We start from the raw sequence: 17,436 nt of genomic DNA, 5'->3' as shown, positions 1-17,436 counted from the left end.
TTTTTTTTTATGCCAAAATACTTAGACGAAATGACCATTTTAAAAAAAAACAAAAACAAATGCTGTGTTTAGTTTTTAAAGACACTAATCACTTCTTTTATGTCTGACAGATGTGCCTGGACCTCCAGTCAATCCAAGAGTCACAGACACAACCAAGACCACTGCCACCCTGAATTGGGGAAAACCTCTTGATAACGGTGGACTTGAAGTCACTGGATATGTGGTTGAGCACAAGAAGGAAGGGACAGAAGAATGGGTCAAGGACACCCCTTCATCTCCACTTAGGATCACAGAATTTGTTGTGCCTGAGCTGGAAACTGGTGTAAAATACCTCTTCAGAATTAGCGCTGTGAATGCCAAGGGAGCAGGTGAACCTGCTGTAACTCAGGAACTGACTGAGATAGTGGAGCATGCTGCTGAACCTGGTTTTGAGCTGGATCTTGAGCTCAGAAGAACCCTTGTCGTTAGAGCTGGCTGCTCCATTCGCCTCTTTGTGCCAATCAAGGGACGTCCTACACCTGCCGTCACTTGGACAAAGGAGGGTGGTCCTGTCCCACGTGCAGTCATTGACAGCACAGAGTCATTTACAATGCTGATTGTCCCTGAGAGTTCAAGGATTGATGCAGGTAAATATGAGCTTACCCTCGAAAACTCAGCTGGAAAGAAGAGTGCCGCTATACAAGTAAGAGTTCTGGATTCTCCTGGACCTCCAATCAACCTGAAACCAGTCAAGATTGACAAGGAAAGCATTACTCTTCAGTGGGAGATGCCTCTCATTGATGGTGGGGCCAGGATCACAAACTACATCATTGAGAAGAGAGAATCAACACGCAAGGCTTTTGCTACTGCTGTTACAAACTGCCCAACCACTTCAGTCAGGATTGGTGACCTGGGTGAAGGCTGTGAATACTACTTCAGAGTGTCTGCTGAGAATGAATATGGCATTGGTGAGGCGGTTGAAACTGTTGATCCAATTCGTGCTTCGCAGGCACCAACTCCTCCACAGAGTATTATTCCTACTGATATAACCAAGAACTCTGTGAGCCTGGCTTGGACTAAACCCAAGCACGATGGTGGAAGCAGAATTACAGGATATGTTCTTGAAGCCCAGAAAAAGGGAACTGATCAATGGACACATATTACAACAATCAAGAACATGGACTTCACAGTGAAGAATCTCAATGAGAGCGAGGAGTACACTTTCCGCGTAATGGCTGTCAATCTCTCAGGTAGAAGCGCTCCACGTGACAGCAAACCCATTGTTGTCAAGGATTCTACTTCCCTGCCTGAGTTTGACCTCCGTGGCGTATGTCAGAAGACTATTATTGCCAAGGCAGGAGATGACATCAAGGTTGAAATTCCAGTTATGGGACGTCCTAGACCAACTGTCTCCTGGCAAAAGGATGGCGCAGCCCTGAAGCTGACACAGAGAACCAATGTGGAAACTACTGCTGCTACTGTTATCCTCAGCATTGGTGAATGCAACAGAGCTGACAGTGGTATTTACACCATGACGGGAAAGAACATTGTTGGTTCTGTAACAGACAATATCATTGTCAAAGTACATGATGTACCTGGACCACCCAAGGGACCAGTGAAGATTGTGGAGATAGCTCGTACCTATTGTATCTTTGCATGGGACCCTCCTGAGAATGATGGAGGCGTTCCAATCAACAATTATGTGGTGGAGATTAGAGACACCACTTCCCAAACATGGACAGAGCTGTCTTCTACTGTCATCCGTACCATGTTCAAAGCCATTCGCTTAAACACTGGATCAGAGTACCAATTCAGAGTAAAGGCTAAGAACAGATATGGTGCTGGAGCTCCCATTACCTCAGAGGCAGTAGTGGCTGCCTATCCATTTAAAGTCCCTGGCCCTCCTGGTACTCCCAATGTTGTTGCATTTACCAAGGACTCAATAACAATTGGCTGGAATGAGCCTGTGGCTGATGGTGGAAATGAGGTCATTGGTTATCATGTTGAGAGGAAAGAAAGGAGCAGTATCATGTGGCAAAAGATCAGCAAGGGTCTTGTGAAAGGAAACATATTTAAATCCACTGGCCTTGAAGATGGAATTGCCTATGAGTTCCGTGTCATGGCTGAAAACATGGCTGGAATTGGTAAGCCCAGCAAAGCCTCAGAACCAATACTGGCCTTGGACCCTGTAGACCCACCAGGTCAGCCTGTGCCAATATTTGTCAACAAGAATGTCATCACCATTCAGTGGACAAAGCCTGAGTATGATGGTGGTTTCAAAATCACTGGCTACATAGTGGAGAAGAAAGAACTTCCTACTGGCCGCTGGATTAGAGCCAACTTCACCAATATCATTGAGACAACATTCACTGTCAGTGGACTGACTCAAGATGCCTCCTATGAGTTCCGCGTTATAGCCAGAAACTCAGCAGGTGCAGTGAGTGTGCCCTCTGAGCCCTCAGACCCAATTACCTGCAAAGATGACATTATTGAGCCACGCATTATGGTAGATGCCATCTTTAAGGATGTTATTCTACTGAAGGCAGGGGAGTCCTTCAAGCTTGATGCTGATATTGCTGGTCAACCAACCCCATCTATGGTTTGGACCAAGAACGGAAAGGAGGTTGAGAACACGCTGAAACTGGAGATAAAGTTCACTGAACTGGAAACCACTCTGACCAACAAGGACTCTGTCAGATCAGATGGAGGAGAATTTGTTTTGACTGCCACTAATGTTGGTGGATTTGCTAAGCACATCTTTAAGGTTAAAGTGCTTGACAGACCTGGACCACCGGTTGGACCTCTTGAGGTGTCTGATGTCACCGCTGACAACTGTATACTGACCTGGGCTCCACCAGCAGATGATGGAGGTGCCAAAATTGAAGGTTATGTGATTGAGAAGCGTGAGTCAAGCAGACTGGTTTGGACCAATGTAGTCTCAGACCTGCAAGTTACACAGTACAAGGTGACCAAGCTGCTTAAAGGAAATGAATACATCTTCAGAGTTATGGCTCTAAACAAGTATGGACTTGGCGAGTCTCTTGAGTCAGAACCCACTATTGCAGAAAACCCATATGTGGTTCCAGATCCTCCAGGAAATCCTGAGGTGACTGCTATCACTAAAGATTCAATGGTTGTTATGTGGCAAGCGCCTAAGAGTGATGGTGGAACTCCCATCACCCACTACAATATCCAAAGGAAAGACAGAATAGGCCTCCGTTGGGTCAAATGCAACAAGAGGAAGGTCAAAGATCTACAGTTTAAGGTAACAGGCCTTGTTGTCGGACATGAATATAAATTCAGAGTAGTTGCAGAGAATGCTGCTGGAGTAAGTCCACCAAGTGCCTCGAGTCCATTCTATAAGGCCACCGACGGACTGTATAAGCCAGGAGCCCCATCCAACCCCAGAATCTTGGACACAACTAAGTCCTCAATTACTGTTGCCTGGAACAAACCTGTATATGATGGTGGCTCTGACATCACTGGCTACATGGTGGAGACCTGCATCCCATCTGAAAAGGCGGAAGATGAGGAATGGACTATTGTGACACCCAAAGAAAGACTTCTTGCCACCTCATTCACCATTATTAACCTGAAGGAAAACCAGGAGTACAAGATTAACATCTCTGCTGTCAACAGTGAAGGAGTTGGAGAGGCAGCATCTGTACCTGGTAATCCCAAGGCAGAGGACAGGCTCCTCCCACCTGAGATTGAGTTGGATGCTGAGCTCCGCAAGGTTGTCAGTCTTAGAGCTTGCTGCTCACTTAGACTGTTTGTGCCTATCAGAGGCAGACCAGCTCCTCAGGCTAAATGGACCAAAGGAGATGGTGAGCGTGTTGAGAGGGCAACCATTGACAGCACAACATCTTACACATTACTTGTAATTGAAAATGTCAACAGATTTGACAGTGGGAAGTATAATCTTACAGTTGAAAACAGCTCTGGCTCTAAGACAGTTACGGTCCAAGTCAGGGTGCTTGACACACCAAGTGCCCCACAGAATCTCAAGATTACTGCTGTAACTAAAGAAGCTGTCACTCTGACTTGGGATCCACCAGCGAATGATGGAGGAGTAAAGATTAAGAATTATATTGTTGAAAAACGCGAGTCCACAAGGAAAGCATATGCCACAGTCAAAGCCATGTGTCATCATACCACCTTTACAGTAGACCAACTCTTGGAAGGTTGCAACTATTACTTCAGAGTTTTAGCTGAGAATGAATATGGCATTGGCCTGCCCATTGAGACTATTGAATCAGTTAAAGTGTCTGAGAAACCACAGCCACCTGGCAAAATCACTCTTAAGGATGTTACCAAGAACAGCGTCACCCTCTCCTGGGAGAAGCCAGAGCATGATGGAGGAAGCAGAGTGGGCTGTTATGTTGTTGAGATCCAGCCAAAGGGTGTTGATAAGTGGACCCAGGCTGTGATAGTAAAGGAAACAGAAGCTACTATTAGTGGACTCATTGCAGGTGAAGAATACATGTTCCGTGTAGCAGCAAAAAATGAGAAAGGAGCAAGTGACCCACGTGAATTCGGTGTGCCTGTGATTGTGAAAGATCTTGTGATTGCCCCTGTTGCCAAAATGTTGTTCAACACATTCAGTGTGTTAGCAGGAGAAGACCTGACAGTACAAGTTCCATATGTTGCACGTCCCAAAGCAGCTATCACCTGGGTAAAAGATGGTCAGCCTCTGAAAAGAACTACCAGAGTAAACTTTAGTGAAACAGACACACTGTTGGACCTCAGCATAAAAGAGGCTACTAAAGATGATGTTGGAAAGTACCACATTACCTTAAGCAACACAGCAGGAGAGTCATCAGTCAACATTGGCGTTGTTGTGCTTGACAAACCCGGCCAGCCTGGTGGTCCAGTAAAGGTGGAGGAGGTCACCTCTGACAGTATAACCATCTCCTGGAAGCCACCAGAGTATGATGGTGGTTGCACCATCAAAAACTACCTTGTGGAAAAGAGAGACACATCCACAACGAACTGGATGGTTGTATCTCCAAACCTTGCAAGGACCAAAATCAAGGCAGGCAGGTTGAAGACTGGGTCTGAGTATCAGTTTAGAGTCACAGCCGAAAACAGATATGGGAAAGGCCCAGCTCTACTCTCAGAGTGTATTGTGGCTCAGTATCCATACAAGCTCCCAGGACCCCCAGGAACACCATCCATTGCAGCCTGCACCAAGGACAGTATGGTAGTGGCCTGGAATGAACCTGTGATTGATGGTGGAAGTACCATCTTGGGCTACCATCTTGAACGCAAAGAGAGAAACAGCATCCTGTGGGTGAAACTTAACAAGTCTCTTATTACAGACCAGACCTTCAAGACCACTGGTCTCGAACCAGGAATGGAATATGAATTCAGAGTTTATGCTGAAAACATTGTTGGAATAGGCAAAGTGAGCAAAGTGTCTGAGGGACGTGTTGCTAGAGATCCTTGTGATCCCCCTGGTACCCCAGAGGCAACAAAGATCAGTAAGGACTCCGTGACCATTGCTTGGACCAAGCCTGAATATGATGGTGGAGCAAAGGTTACAGGCTACGTTGTGGAAAAGAAGGATCTTCCTGAGGGTCGCTGGGTGAAGGCTAACTTTACCAACATCATTGAGACCGAATATGTTGCAACTGGACTTGTGCAGGACAACCAGTATGAGTTCCGTGTCATTGCCAGAAATGCTGCTGGTGTTTTCAGTATGCCCTCATACAGCACTGGTCCTATCACTGCAAGGGATGAGATTGAACCACCACGTATCAGCATTGACCCAGAGTACACACAGACTATTGTTGTTAATGCTGGAGACAACTTTAAGATTGATGCTGATGTTCATGGCAAACCATTGCCTTCTATCCACTGGATGAAGGGAGAGCAGGAACTGGGTAACACTATTCATAGAGAAATTAAGAACACACCCACCAAAGCATATATATCTGTCAAGGAAGCTAAACTTTCCGATGGAGGCCAGTACACTCTGCTACTCAAAAATCCAGGAGGAGAAAAGGCTGTACAGGTCAATGTTGTTGTTCTGGATAAACCCGGAGAACCACAAGGACCTCTTGTTGTTACAGGAATAACCAAAGAGCAGTGCTGCCTTGCTTGGAAGCCACCACTACAGGATGGTGGCAGCAAGATCTCTCACTACATTGTAAAGAGGAGGGAGACAGGCAGACTCGTCTGGACTGTTGTTGACTCAAAAGTGGAGAAGATTTGTTTGAAAATTACTAAGCTCCTGGAAGGAAATGAGTACATCTTCAGAGTCCATGCTGTCAACCAATTTGGAGTGGGTGCACCACTCGAGTCTGCTGCTGTCATGATCAAAGATCCATATGCTGTCCCTGGAGCACCTAAGAGCTTGGAAGTTTCAGATATTAAAAAGGATTCAATGGTGCTCACTTGGGAGGCTCCTTCTGAAGATGGAGGCAGTCCTGTCACTGGATACATAATTGAGAAACATGACAAAGAAGGTGTAAGATGGACAAGATGCAACAGGAATACAGTCACTGACTTGACTTTCAAGGTCACTGGACTCTTGGAGAGCCATAACTACGAATTCAGAGTTGCAGCTGAGAATGCTGTAGGTGTTAGTGAGCCAAGCTCCCCAACTGTGTTCTATAAAGCCCTTGATCCCATCTTTAGGCCTGGCCCACCACACAATCCAAGAGTAACTGACACAACTAAATCCTCAGTTTTCCTGTCATGGGGCAAGCCTGTCTGTGATGGAGGCTGTGAGATTCAGGGATATATTGTTGAGTGCTGTACTACCACAGAGCCAGCAGTTCCAGCTGAAGTTCCAGCCGCAAAGGAAGCTGCTACAGAAGCCCCTGCTGAGGAATGGACAATGTGCACGCCACCAACAGGTGTCAAGAAGACCAAGTTTGAGGTTGCAAACCTGAAGGAAAACCAGGCATACAAGTTTAGAGTGTGTGCTATCAACAAAGTAGGAGTTGGTGAGCATGCTGATGTCTCTGGAGCTGTTGTTGCACAGGACAGGGCAGAAGAGCCGGACCTTGACATTGACCCAGAACTGAGAAAGATTGTGACCATAAAAGCTGGAGCTTCCCTCAGACTATTTATTCCCATCAAAGGAAGGCCCACTCCTACCATCAAGTGGGACAAAGATGAAGCTGCACTTAAAGAGACAGCTCAGGTCGAGGTGACCAGCAGTTACACATCCCTTGTAATTGACAAGATGAGCAGAAATGATAGTGGAAAATACACCATCACTGCAGAAAATGCCAGTGGAACCAAATCTGCATTTGTTGTGGTCCGTGTTCTTGACACACCTAGTGCTCCTGTTAACTTGAAAGTGAAAGAAATTACAAACCAGTCGGTGACACTGGCATGGGAGCCACCTCTGTTGGATGGGGGCTCCAAGATCAAGAACTACGTCGTTGAAAAGAGGGAAAGCACACGCAAAACATATGCAGCTGTTGTAACAAATTGTCATGCTCTTTCGTGGAAGATTGAGCCACTTCAGGAGGGTTGTAGTTACTACTTCAGAGTCCTTGCTGAGAATGCACATGGTGTTGGCATGCCTGCAGCAACTGTCGATCCTCTTAAGGTCTCCGAGGTGCCCCAGTGTCCGAAGAGCTTGAGTGTTACAGATCAAACCAGAACAAGCATCTCATTGGCCTGGGAGAAGCCTGAGTATGATGGTGGTAGCAGAGTCATGCAGTACCTGCTAGAAGTGAGCCTTAAGGGCCAGGAGAAGTGGTCTGCTGTTAACACGTTCAAGACAATGGAAGCTACTGTTTCCAATCTGAACGCAGGAGAGGAGTATCTGTTCAGAGTTATAGCAGTCAATGATAAGGGAAAGAGTGATCCCAAAGCCCTTGCTGGTCCAGTGATGACGAAGGACTTAGTCTTTGAGCCAGATGTTCGACCAGCATTCAGCAGCTACAGTGTCAATGTGGGCAAAGACCTGAATGTTGACATTCCCTACTTTGGACGTCCTAAGCCAACAGTCTCATGGAGTAAAGATGGAGCTCCATTGAAATTCACTACCAGAGTTAACATTCACGAAACACCAACACATACGACACTGAGCATTAAGGAGGCAGCAGGTGATGATGGTGGCATGTACAGTATAAATGTAGCTAACTCAGCTGGAAAGAAGGACACAACAGTTGAAATCATTGTACTTGACAAGCCTGGACCTCCATCCGGCCCTGTGAGGTTTGATGAAATCACAACACAGAGTGTCACTCTTTCATGGAATCCACCAAAGCACAATGGTGGCTGCCAGATTTCAAACTACATTGTACAGAAGAGAGATACTACCACAACAACATGGGAAAATGTCAGCATCAACTGTGCCAGAACCACCATCAAAGTGCCTAGACTGAAGACTGGAGCGGAGTACCAGTTCAGGATCATTGCTCAGAACCGCTATGGCAAGAGTCATGGTCTAGATTCATCTTCCGTGGTTGCTCAGTACCCATACAGAGAGCCAGGCCCTCCAGGCACTCCCTTCATCTCTTCTCTCTCTAGGGACCACCAAATTGTTGAGTGGCACGAACCTGTCTCAGATGGAGGCAGTGCTGTCCTTGGCTACCATCTTGAAAGGAAAGAGAGGAATAGTATTCTTTGGGTCAAGATCAACAAGACACTTATACATGAGACTACTTTCAAGAGTCACCCCCTGGAGGAGGGTATTGAGTATGAATACAGGGTTTATGCTGAAAACATTGTTGGCATTGGCAGGTGCAGTAAGGTCTCAGAGGGCTGTGTTGCCCGTGACCCGTGTGATCCTCCTGGTACACCAGAGGCCATCCATGTAACCAAAGATACCATTGTCATCCAGTGGACTAAACCAGAGTATGATGGTGGCAGTAATATAACTGGCTATACTGTGGAGAAGCGTGATCTGCCAGAGGGCAGGTGGGTAAGGGCAAACTTTACCAATGTGATTGAGACCCAGTTCACTGTCACTGGACTGACTGAAAATGCACAGTATGACTTTAGAGTCATTGCTAAAAATGCTGTCGGCACCATCAGTAAGCCATCCTACAACAGCGGACCAATCACTGCAAGTGATAAGTTAGAGGCACCCAAATTCTCCATTGACCCTACATTTACCAAGACCATTATCGTCAATGCTGGAGAGACCTTTAAGCTGGATGCTGATGTCCGTGGCAAGCCACTCCCCACCATCCAGTGGTTCAAGGATGAAAAGATAATCGAGAATACACTCAGACTAGAGATTAAAAACACAGAGGACCGTGCAATGATTGTCATTAAGGACTCTGTTAGAATTGATGGTGGAATTTACACACTCCAGTTGACAAATATGGCTGGTAGTGAAACTGTTCCATTCAACGTTGTGGTCCTGGACAGGCCTAGCCAATGTGAAGGACCCCTTCACATCACCGGAGTAGCTGAAGATAGATGCACACTGGTGTGGCGTGCCCCTCTACATGATGGAGGTAGTCCTATTAAGCACTACGTAATTGAGAGAAGAGAGACCAGTCGTCTAGCTTGGACAGTTGTTTCTAGCAGCTGTGAAACCACACGCTACAAAGTCACCAAATTATTGGAAGGCAATGAGTATATGTTCCGTGTCATGGCCGTTAACAGTTATGGTGCCAGTGAGCCACTGGAGTCTAGTGGAGTGATTATGAAGACTCCATTTGTTCCTCCTGGTCCACCTCATATTGAGGATGTATCAAACATAGCTCATGATGGCATGACTATCACTTGGTCAGCCCCTGAGACAGATGGTGGCAGTGAGATTACCAATTACATAATTGAAAAGAAGGACAGACATGGAATCAAATGGACCAGATGCAACAGACAGAAAGTCACTGATCTCACCTTCAGAGTTACAGGCCTATCCACCGGCCATGAATATGAGTTCAGGGTGGCTGCAGAGAATATAGTTGGAGCAGGAGAGCCAAGCCTTCCTAGTTCATACTACAAAGCCAGTGATCCCAAGTACAAACCCGGTGCCCCAGCATATGTGAACGTAATTGATTCCACTAAGAGCTCCATTACAGTGTCATGGGGTAAGCCTCTCTCTGATGGCGGTAGTGCCATTCAAGGATACATTGTTGAAGTCTGCAAGGCTGAGGAGGAGGAATGGACCATGGTCACTCCCCCCACTGGCCTGCGTGTCAACAAATATGAAATAACCAAACTTACTGAGAGTCAGGAGTATAAGATTCGGGTGTGTGCTTTGAACAAACTGGGAGTTGGTGAGCCAGCAGCTCTCTCTGGAACAGCTAAGCCAGAGGAAAGGGTGGACCCACCAGAGATCCACCTTGACTCTGTGCTGAGGAAGGGCATCACTTTGAAAGCTGGTGGATCTGTGAGAATCCATATTCCATTCAAGGGCAGGCCAACACCTGAAATTAAGTGGACTAAGGATGAGGGACCCGTAACTGAAAAAGCAGTTATTGAGAAAGCTCTTAACTTCACACAGTTGTCCATTGACTCATGTGACAGGGGTGATTCAGGAAAATACATGCTGACCCTGACAAACAGCAGTGGCTCGGTGTCTGAGTTTGTTGCTGTTAAAGTCCTGGATACACCTGGTGCCCCACAGAACCTTGTTGTTAAAGAAGTCAAAAAGGACTCAGTCATTCTTGTATGGGATGCCCCACTGATTGATGGAGGTTCCAAAATCAAGAATTATGTAATTGACAAACGGGAATCAACCAGAAAGGCATATGCAAATGTGTCCATGAAATGCACGAAGACAACTTTCAAGGTTGAGAACTTGATTGAAGGCGCTATGTACTACTTCAGAGTCATGGCTGAGAATGAATATGGAATCGGCCAGGCTGTTGAAACAAAGACTGCTTCGAAGGCCTCTGAGGTACCACTGCCTGTTGGAAAAATCTTCCTCACTGATGTCACCAAGGCCAGTGTCTCACTGGCCTGGGAGAAACCTGAGCATGATGGAGGTAGTAGAATTGGTGGATACCTAATTGAGATGCAACCCAAGGGTACAGATAAGTGGGGAGTTGCAACAAATACAAAGACATGTGAGGGCACTGTCACAGGCCTCTCAGCAGGAGCAGAATACCTATTCCGTATAATTGCTTACAATGAGAAGGGAAAGAGTGAGCCAAAGGCACTTGCTGCACCTGTTGTCGCCAGTGACATGACCATGGAGCCAAGCATTAAGATGCAATTCAACACCTACAGTGTATTAGCTGGAAAAGATTTGAAGCTGGAGTTCCCTGTGCTTGGCAGGCCCAAACCTCGTGTTACCTGGATGAAGGATGGTCAGCCTTTGAAGGTGACATCCAGGCTCAATGTTTTACAAACTCCAACAACAACTGGAATTCAAATTACAGAGGCATCCAAGGAGGACTTTGGCAAGTATTCCATTACAGCAACCAGCAATGTCGGCACAATCACTGAGGATGTTACTGTCATTATCCTTGACAAGCCTGGTCCACCAAAAGGTCCAATCAAGGTTGTTGAAGTGAGCAACACCTTTGTCCATCTCTCCTGGGAGCCTCCAGAGTATATGGGCGGATGCCAGGTAAAGAACTACATAGTGGAGAAGAGAGACACTACCACCACAACATGGCAGCCAGTCACCACGCAGCTTGCTAGAACAGCTTTTAAGGTCACCAAGCTGAAAACTGGTGCAGAATACCAGTTCAGAATCATAGCTGAAAACAGATATGGAAAGGGTGTGTCTCTGGATTCCAAGTCCATTGTTGTTCAATATCCATACAAACCACCAGGGCCTCCAGGAACACCATTTGTCAAATCTGCAACTAAGGAAATGATGATAATTGAATGGAATGAGCCAGTCAGTGATGGTGGAAGTGCAGTTATTGGTTACCATCTAGAAAGCAAGGAGAGGAGCAGCATCATGTGGAACAAACTGAACAAGACTCTTATCACTGATACTCAATTCAAGATCTGCAATCTTGAGGAGGGTATTGGATATGAATTCAGAGTCTATGCTGAAAATATTGTTGGCATTGGAAGATGCAGTAAAGTATCCGAGTCCTTTGTTGCTCGTGACCCATGTGATCCGCCCGGTGCTCCTGAAGCTGTATCTATTTCTAAGACCCAAATAACGATTCAGTGGACCAAGCCTCAGTATGATGGTGGCAGCAAAGTGAACGGCTATATTGTAGAAAGAAAAGATCTTGCCTCCCCTGATAAGCGCTGGGTAAGAGCTAATTTCACTAATATAATTGAGACTGAGTATATCGTCACTGGCCTGACAGAGAATGAGCAATATGAATTCAGAGTTGTTGCAAGAAATGCAGCTGGAGTCTTCAGCGAGCCATCTGATAGCTCTGGACCTATTACTGCTACTGATGAAATTGAACCACCCAGAGCCTCAATGGATCCCAAATACAAGGATGTTATTTTTGTCAATGCTGGAGAACACTTGCTTCTTGATGCAGACATTTATGGAAAACCGATTCCTGAAGTTGCCTGGCTAAAAGAGGGCAAGGAAATGGAAAAAGCCCTGCGCATTGAAGTGAAAACAACACAAAAACGTGCAGCCATGACCATTAAGGATGTAACCAAACTTGATGGTGGCCACTATGACCTTGTTCTCAAAAATCTGGGTGGTACAAAAACCTTCCCTATCACTGTCAAAGTCCTTGATAAGCCAGGTCCACCCATTGGACCAATGAACGTGACAGGAGTCATGGCCGACAGGTGCATCCTTTCCTGGTCTGAACCAGCTCAGGATGGTGGGGCTAGCATCACTCACTACATTCTGGAGAAGAGAGAGACTAGCAGGTTGTCCTGGACAGTGGCTGCACCAAATGTCAAGGGTCTGTTCTATAAACTAACAAATCTGCTCCCTGCAAATGAATACATTTTCAGAGTCAGGGCAGTCAACAAATATGGTGCTGGTGATTGTCTTGAGAGTGAACCCATCATTGCACGCAATCCTTACAAGCCACCTTCAGCCCCTGGAACTCCAGAAGCAAGTCAGATTACAAAGGACTCTATGGTACTATCATGGACTGCTCCAGAACAGACTGGTGGAGCTGACATTGAAGGCTACCACCTTGAAAAACGTGACAAAGATAGTGTAAGGTGGACAAAATGTAACAGACAAAAGCTAACTGACACACACTTGAAGGTCACAGGTCTAATGACAGACCACTTCTATGAGTTCCGTGTTGCTGCTGAGAATGAGGCTGGAATGGGAGAGCTTAGTGAACTGTCCCTATTCTACAGAGCATGTGATGCCACAACACCCCCTGGACCTCCACACCATCCTAAGGTAACAGACTACACAAAGTCTTCTGTGTCTCTGTCCTGGGGCAAACCTGACTTTGATGGTGGTGCCTACATAAAAGGTTACATTGTTGAAATGAGGGAGTATACACCAGTGCCTGAATCAACAGAGGAGACAGAAGTAGCCCCAACAGTGGAAAAAGAGTGGACCATGTGCACTCCACCCACTGGCATTCAAGCCACTAAACTCTCTATCACAGACCTGAAGGAGGGTGGAGAGTATCAGTTCCGTGTCTGCGCTATCAATTCTGAGGGAGTGGGGGAGGCTGCTAACGTCCACAGCACTGTGGTTACTTCTGACAGGGTAGAAGCACCAGAGATTGAGCTGGATGCTGATCTCAGAAAGGTGGTGTCTGTGCGTGCTGGTGGAACTCTGCGTCTGTTTGTCACCATCAGGGGAAGGCCTGAACCTGCTGTGAAATGGGAGAAGGTTGAGGGTACTCTCACAGAGCGTGCTGCAATTGACACCACCAGTTCATACACCATGCTTGTCATTGACAATGTTAATCGCTTTGACAGTGGCAAGTACTCCCTAACACTTGAGAACAGCAGTGGTTCAAAATCAGCTGTTGTTGCAGTGAGAATTTTGGACACACCAAGTGCACCACAAAACTTTGCTGTGAAGGAGCTCAAGAAGGACTCTGTGACTCTTGCCTGGGATACACCACTCACTGATGGTGGTTCTAAAATCACAAACTACATTGTAGAGAAGAGAGAGTCTGTCAGGAAGGCCTATACTACAGTCACCAGCAACTGCATGGCCAACTCATTCAAGATTGAAGATCTGCCTGAGGGTGGCATTTTTTACTTCAGAGTTTGTGCTGTAAATCAGTATGGCCAAGGACAGATGGTTGAAACCAAAGAAGTCAAAGTGGCTGAGGTACCACTGCCACCAAGCAAGGTTAGCCTTGTGGATTTGACAAAGACCAGTGTGTCACTGGCATGGGAAAAACCTGCTCATGATGGTGGAAGCAAAGTCATGTGTTACAATGTAGAATTTATGCCTAAGAGGGGAGACAAATGGGGCACAGCATGCACAGCCAAGGGGCTAGAAGCAACTATTCCTAATCTGACTCCTAATGAAGCCTATTTATTCAGAGTTATTGCAATCAATGAGAAAGGAAAGAGTGAGCCAAAGGATCTTGGCTTGCCTGTGGTTGCAAAGGATGTTGCAATTGAACCATCTGTCAACTTACTATTTACCACATACAGTGTGAAGGCTAAAGATGACCTCATTGTTGAGGTTCCTGTAAGAGGCAGACCAAAGCCTGTTGTATCCTGGAAGAAGGATGGCCTTCCTTTGAAGCAAACATCATCAGTGACCCTTGAAAGAACTGCAACCTCAACCAAAATTATCATCAAAGACGCTAACAAAGAACATGTTGGCAAGTATGAACTCACCCTGGCCAACTCAGCAGGAACTGTCACAGCAGATATTGGAATTGTTGTTCTTGATAAACCAGGTCCACCTAAGGCTGTTAAGGTGGATTCTGTTACGTCAGACAGCATCACGCTGTCCTGGTCTCCACCAGATTACGATGGTGGCTGCTCCATCAGTAACTATATTGTGGAGAAGAGAGACACAAACACACAAGAATGGCAGATGGCAGCAAGTAACATTGCCAGAACATCTTTCAAGGCTGGCCGCCTGACACATGGATCAGAGTACCAGTTCCGCATATATGCAGTCAACCGTTATGGAAAGAGTGTGTATGTAGATTCACCTGGAATCACTGCTCAGTATACTTTCAGACAACCCGGACCTCCCTCCACGCCTATAGTGAAATTGGCCACGAAGTCTTACATGGTGGTGACTTGGAATGAGCCAGTCAATGATGGTGGTAGTCCTGTTGTGGGCTACCATCTGGAGAGGAAGGAGCGTTCTAGCATTCTTTGGACAAAGATGAATAGAGGAATGATCAAAGATACAGAATACAAAGTCAATGGAGTTGAAGAGGGCATGATGTATGAATACCGTGTCTATGCTGAAAATATTTCTGGTATTGGTAAATGCAGCAAGGCCTGTGAAGCTGTAGCAGCCAGAGATCCATGTGATCCTCCAGGCACACCTGTGGTCACTGCTATTACCAGAACATCTGTTTCCTTGTCTTGGGATAAACCAGAGTATGATGGTGGAGCCAAGGTTACTGGCTACACCATTGAACGCAGAGACCTTCCTGCAGGACGCTGGACAAGGTGCAACTTCACCAATGTGCCTGAGACCCACTATGAGGCAACAGGCCTTGTAGAGAACAGCCAGTATGACTTCCGTGTCATTGCTAAGAATGCAGCTGGATTGTTCAGTGAACCATCTGACAACACTGGCCCCATCACTGTCAAGGATGATGTGGATCCACCGCGCATCATGATGGATGTCAAGTTCAGAGAGACATTGCTTGTGAAAGCAGGAGAAACTCTGAAGATTAATGCTGACCTTGCTGGACGCCCCGCCCCTGTCATTTCCTGGACCAAGGATGGCAAAGAGATTGAGCTGAGAGCCAGAATCCAGATTGTTTCAACTGATACTAGCACTTCTGTCATTGTGAAGGATTGCATTAGAAAAGATTCTGGACAGTATGCCCTGACTCTACAGAATATTGGTGGAACAGTAACAATGCCAATAAACTGTGTGATTCTAGATAAGCCAGGACCCTCAGCAGGACCTCTGCAGATCACAGGTCTCACATCTGATTCATGCACTCTGTCATGGGGCCCTCCTCAGGAGACTGGTGGTGCTGATATCACACATTATGTTGTTGAGAAGCGTGACACCAGCCGCTTGGCATGGACAGTGGTGAAGGGAGAAGTCACAAAAACATACCTCAAAGTCACAGGACTGCTTAAGGGAGATGAATATATCTTCAGGGTTTTGGCTGTCAACAAGCATGGACTTGGTGAGGCTCTGGAGAGTGATGCTGTAAAGATTACAGATCCATACACTGTTGCCGCTGCTCCAACGAATGTTGACGTCACTACCATAACTGGAGATTCAATGACCCTCACCTGGTGCAAGCCACCCAGTGATGGAGGCAGCCCTATCACTGGATATGTGATTGAGCGCCGTGAGAAGACGGGTATGCGCTGGGTCCGTGTGAACAGAGATCCAGTTGTTGAATGTACCACAGTTGCAACCAAACTACGTAAGGGCTGTGAGTATGACTTCAGAGTCTATGCTGAAAATGCTGCTGGTCTGAGTCCTCCAAGTGAACGATCTGCAACATTCAGAGCACTAGATCCTTTGGTTGCTCCCTCTCGCCCAACCAAGCCAAAGATCGTGGATTCAACCAAGGCCAGTGTGTCCATTGTCTGGAAACCACCAGCAGATGATGGTGGTGCTCCCATCCTTGGATACAGTGTAGAATACAGAGACTACATCCGCAAACCAAAGCCAGAGGTTGAGGAAGAAGAGGAAGAATATGAGGAGGAGGAAGAGGAAGTGCCTGAATCACCCGAAGAATTAGCAAGATGGGTTGAAGCTATCCCTCTTACCAAAAGCTTGGAGTTCACAGTTACTGGACTTAAGACAGATGCAGAATATGAATTCTGTGTCAAGGCAATAAACAAAGTTGGCAGCAGTGTGCGTAGCCCATATTCAGATGGAGCTGCAGCAAAGGACAGAACTGCAGAGCCATCATTTGATGTTGATATTGAGATGCGTAAAGTACTTATTGTCAAGCATGGCACAGCATTTACTCTCAATGTACCATTCAAGGGCAAACCTGTGCCTTCAGTGGCATGGGCCAAGGAGGGCATTGATCTGAAGGTCAGAGGTACCATTGAATCAACAGAAAATAGTACTTCACTGACCATTGAGAAGTCATCCAGAAATGACTCTGGGGAGTACTGCGTCACTCTTGAATCATCATTGGGAAAAGCAACATTGCCTGTGGTTGTCAAGGTGCTTGACTCTCCTGGACCTCCTGTCAATGTCAAAGTTTCAGCGGTGACCAGGGATTCTGCAACCCTCACTTGGGAACTTCCAGAGAATGATGGTGGTGATGCAGTGAAGGCCTACCATGTTGAAAAACGCGAGGCCAGTAAGAAGGCCTGGGTGACTGTGACCAGCAACTGCCGCACACTGACATACAAGGTAGAAGACTTGCAAGAGGGTGCTGTGTATTACTTCAGAGTTATTGGAGAAAATGAGCATGGAGTGGGTGTCCCTCAGGAGGCCAAGGCTGGAACAAAGATCACAGGTAACATTTACTGACAGTTTTTAAA

General features: G+C 46.4%; 1 protein-coding gene across 2 annotated transcripts in view; it reads left to right on the top strand.

Moving 5' to 3' along the window:
- Window positions 1-17,436, top strand: part of LOC126387577 (titin-like) — a 97,776-nt gene that overhangs the window by 51,682 nt on the left and 28,658 nt on the right. For both annotated transcript variants that reach the window (XM_050040103.1, XM_050040102.1), the window contains exon 87: window positions 111-17,411. In XM_050040103.1, the coding sequence (XP_049896060.1) occupies window positions 111-17,411 (17,301 nt within the window). The remainder of the gene's footprint in view (window positions 1-110; window positions 17,412-17,436) is intronic.

The sequence above is a fragment of the Epinephelus moara genome, unplaced genomic scaffold, assembly GCF_006386435.1.
Source record: "Epinephelus moara isolate mb unplaced genomic scaffold, YSFRI_EMoa_1.0 scaffold927, whole genome shotgun sequence".
Taxonomy (NCBI): domain Eukaryota; kingdom Metazoa; phylum Chordata; class Actinopteri; order Perciformes; family Serranidae; genus Epinephelus; species Epinephelus moara.
This window is presented reverse-complemented; position numbering and strand designations above follow the sequence as displayed.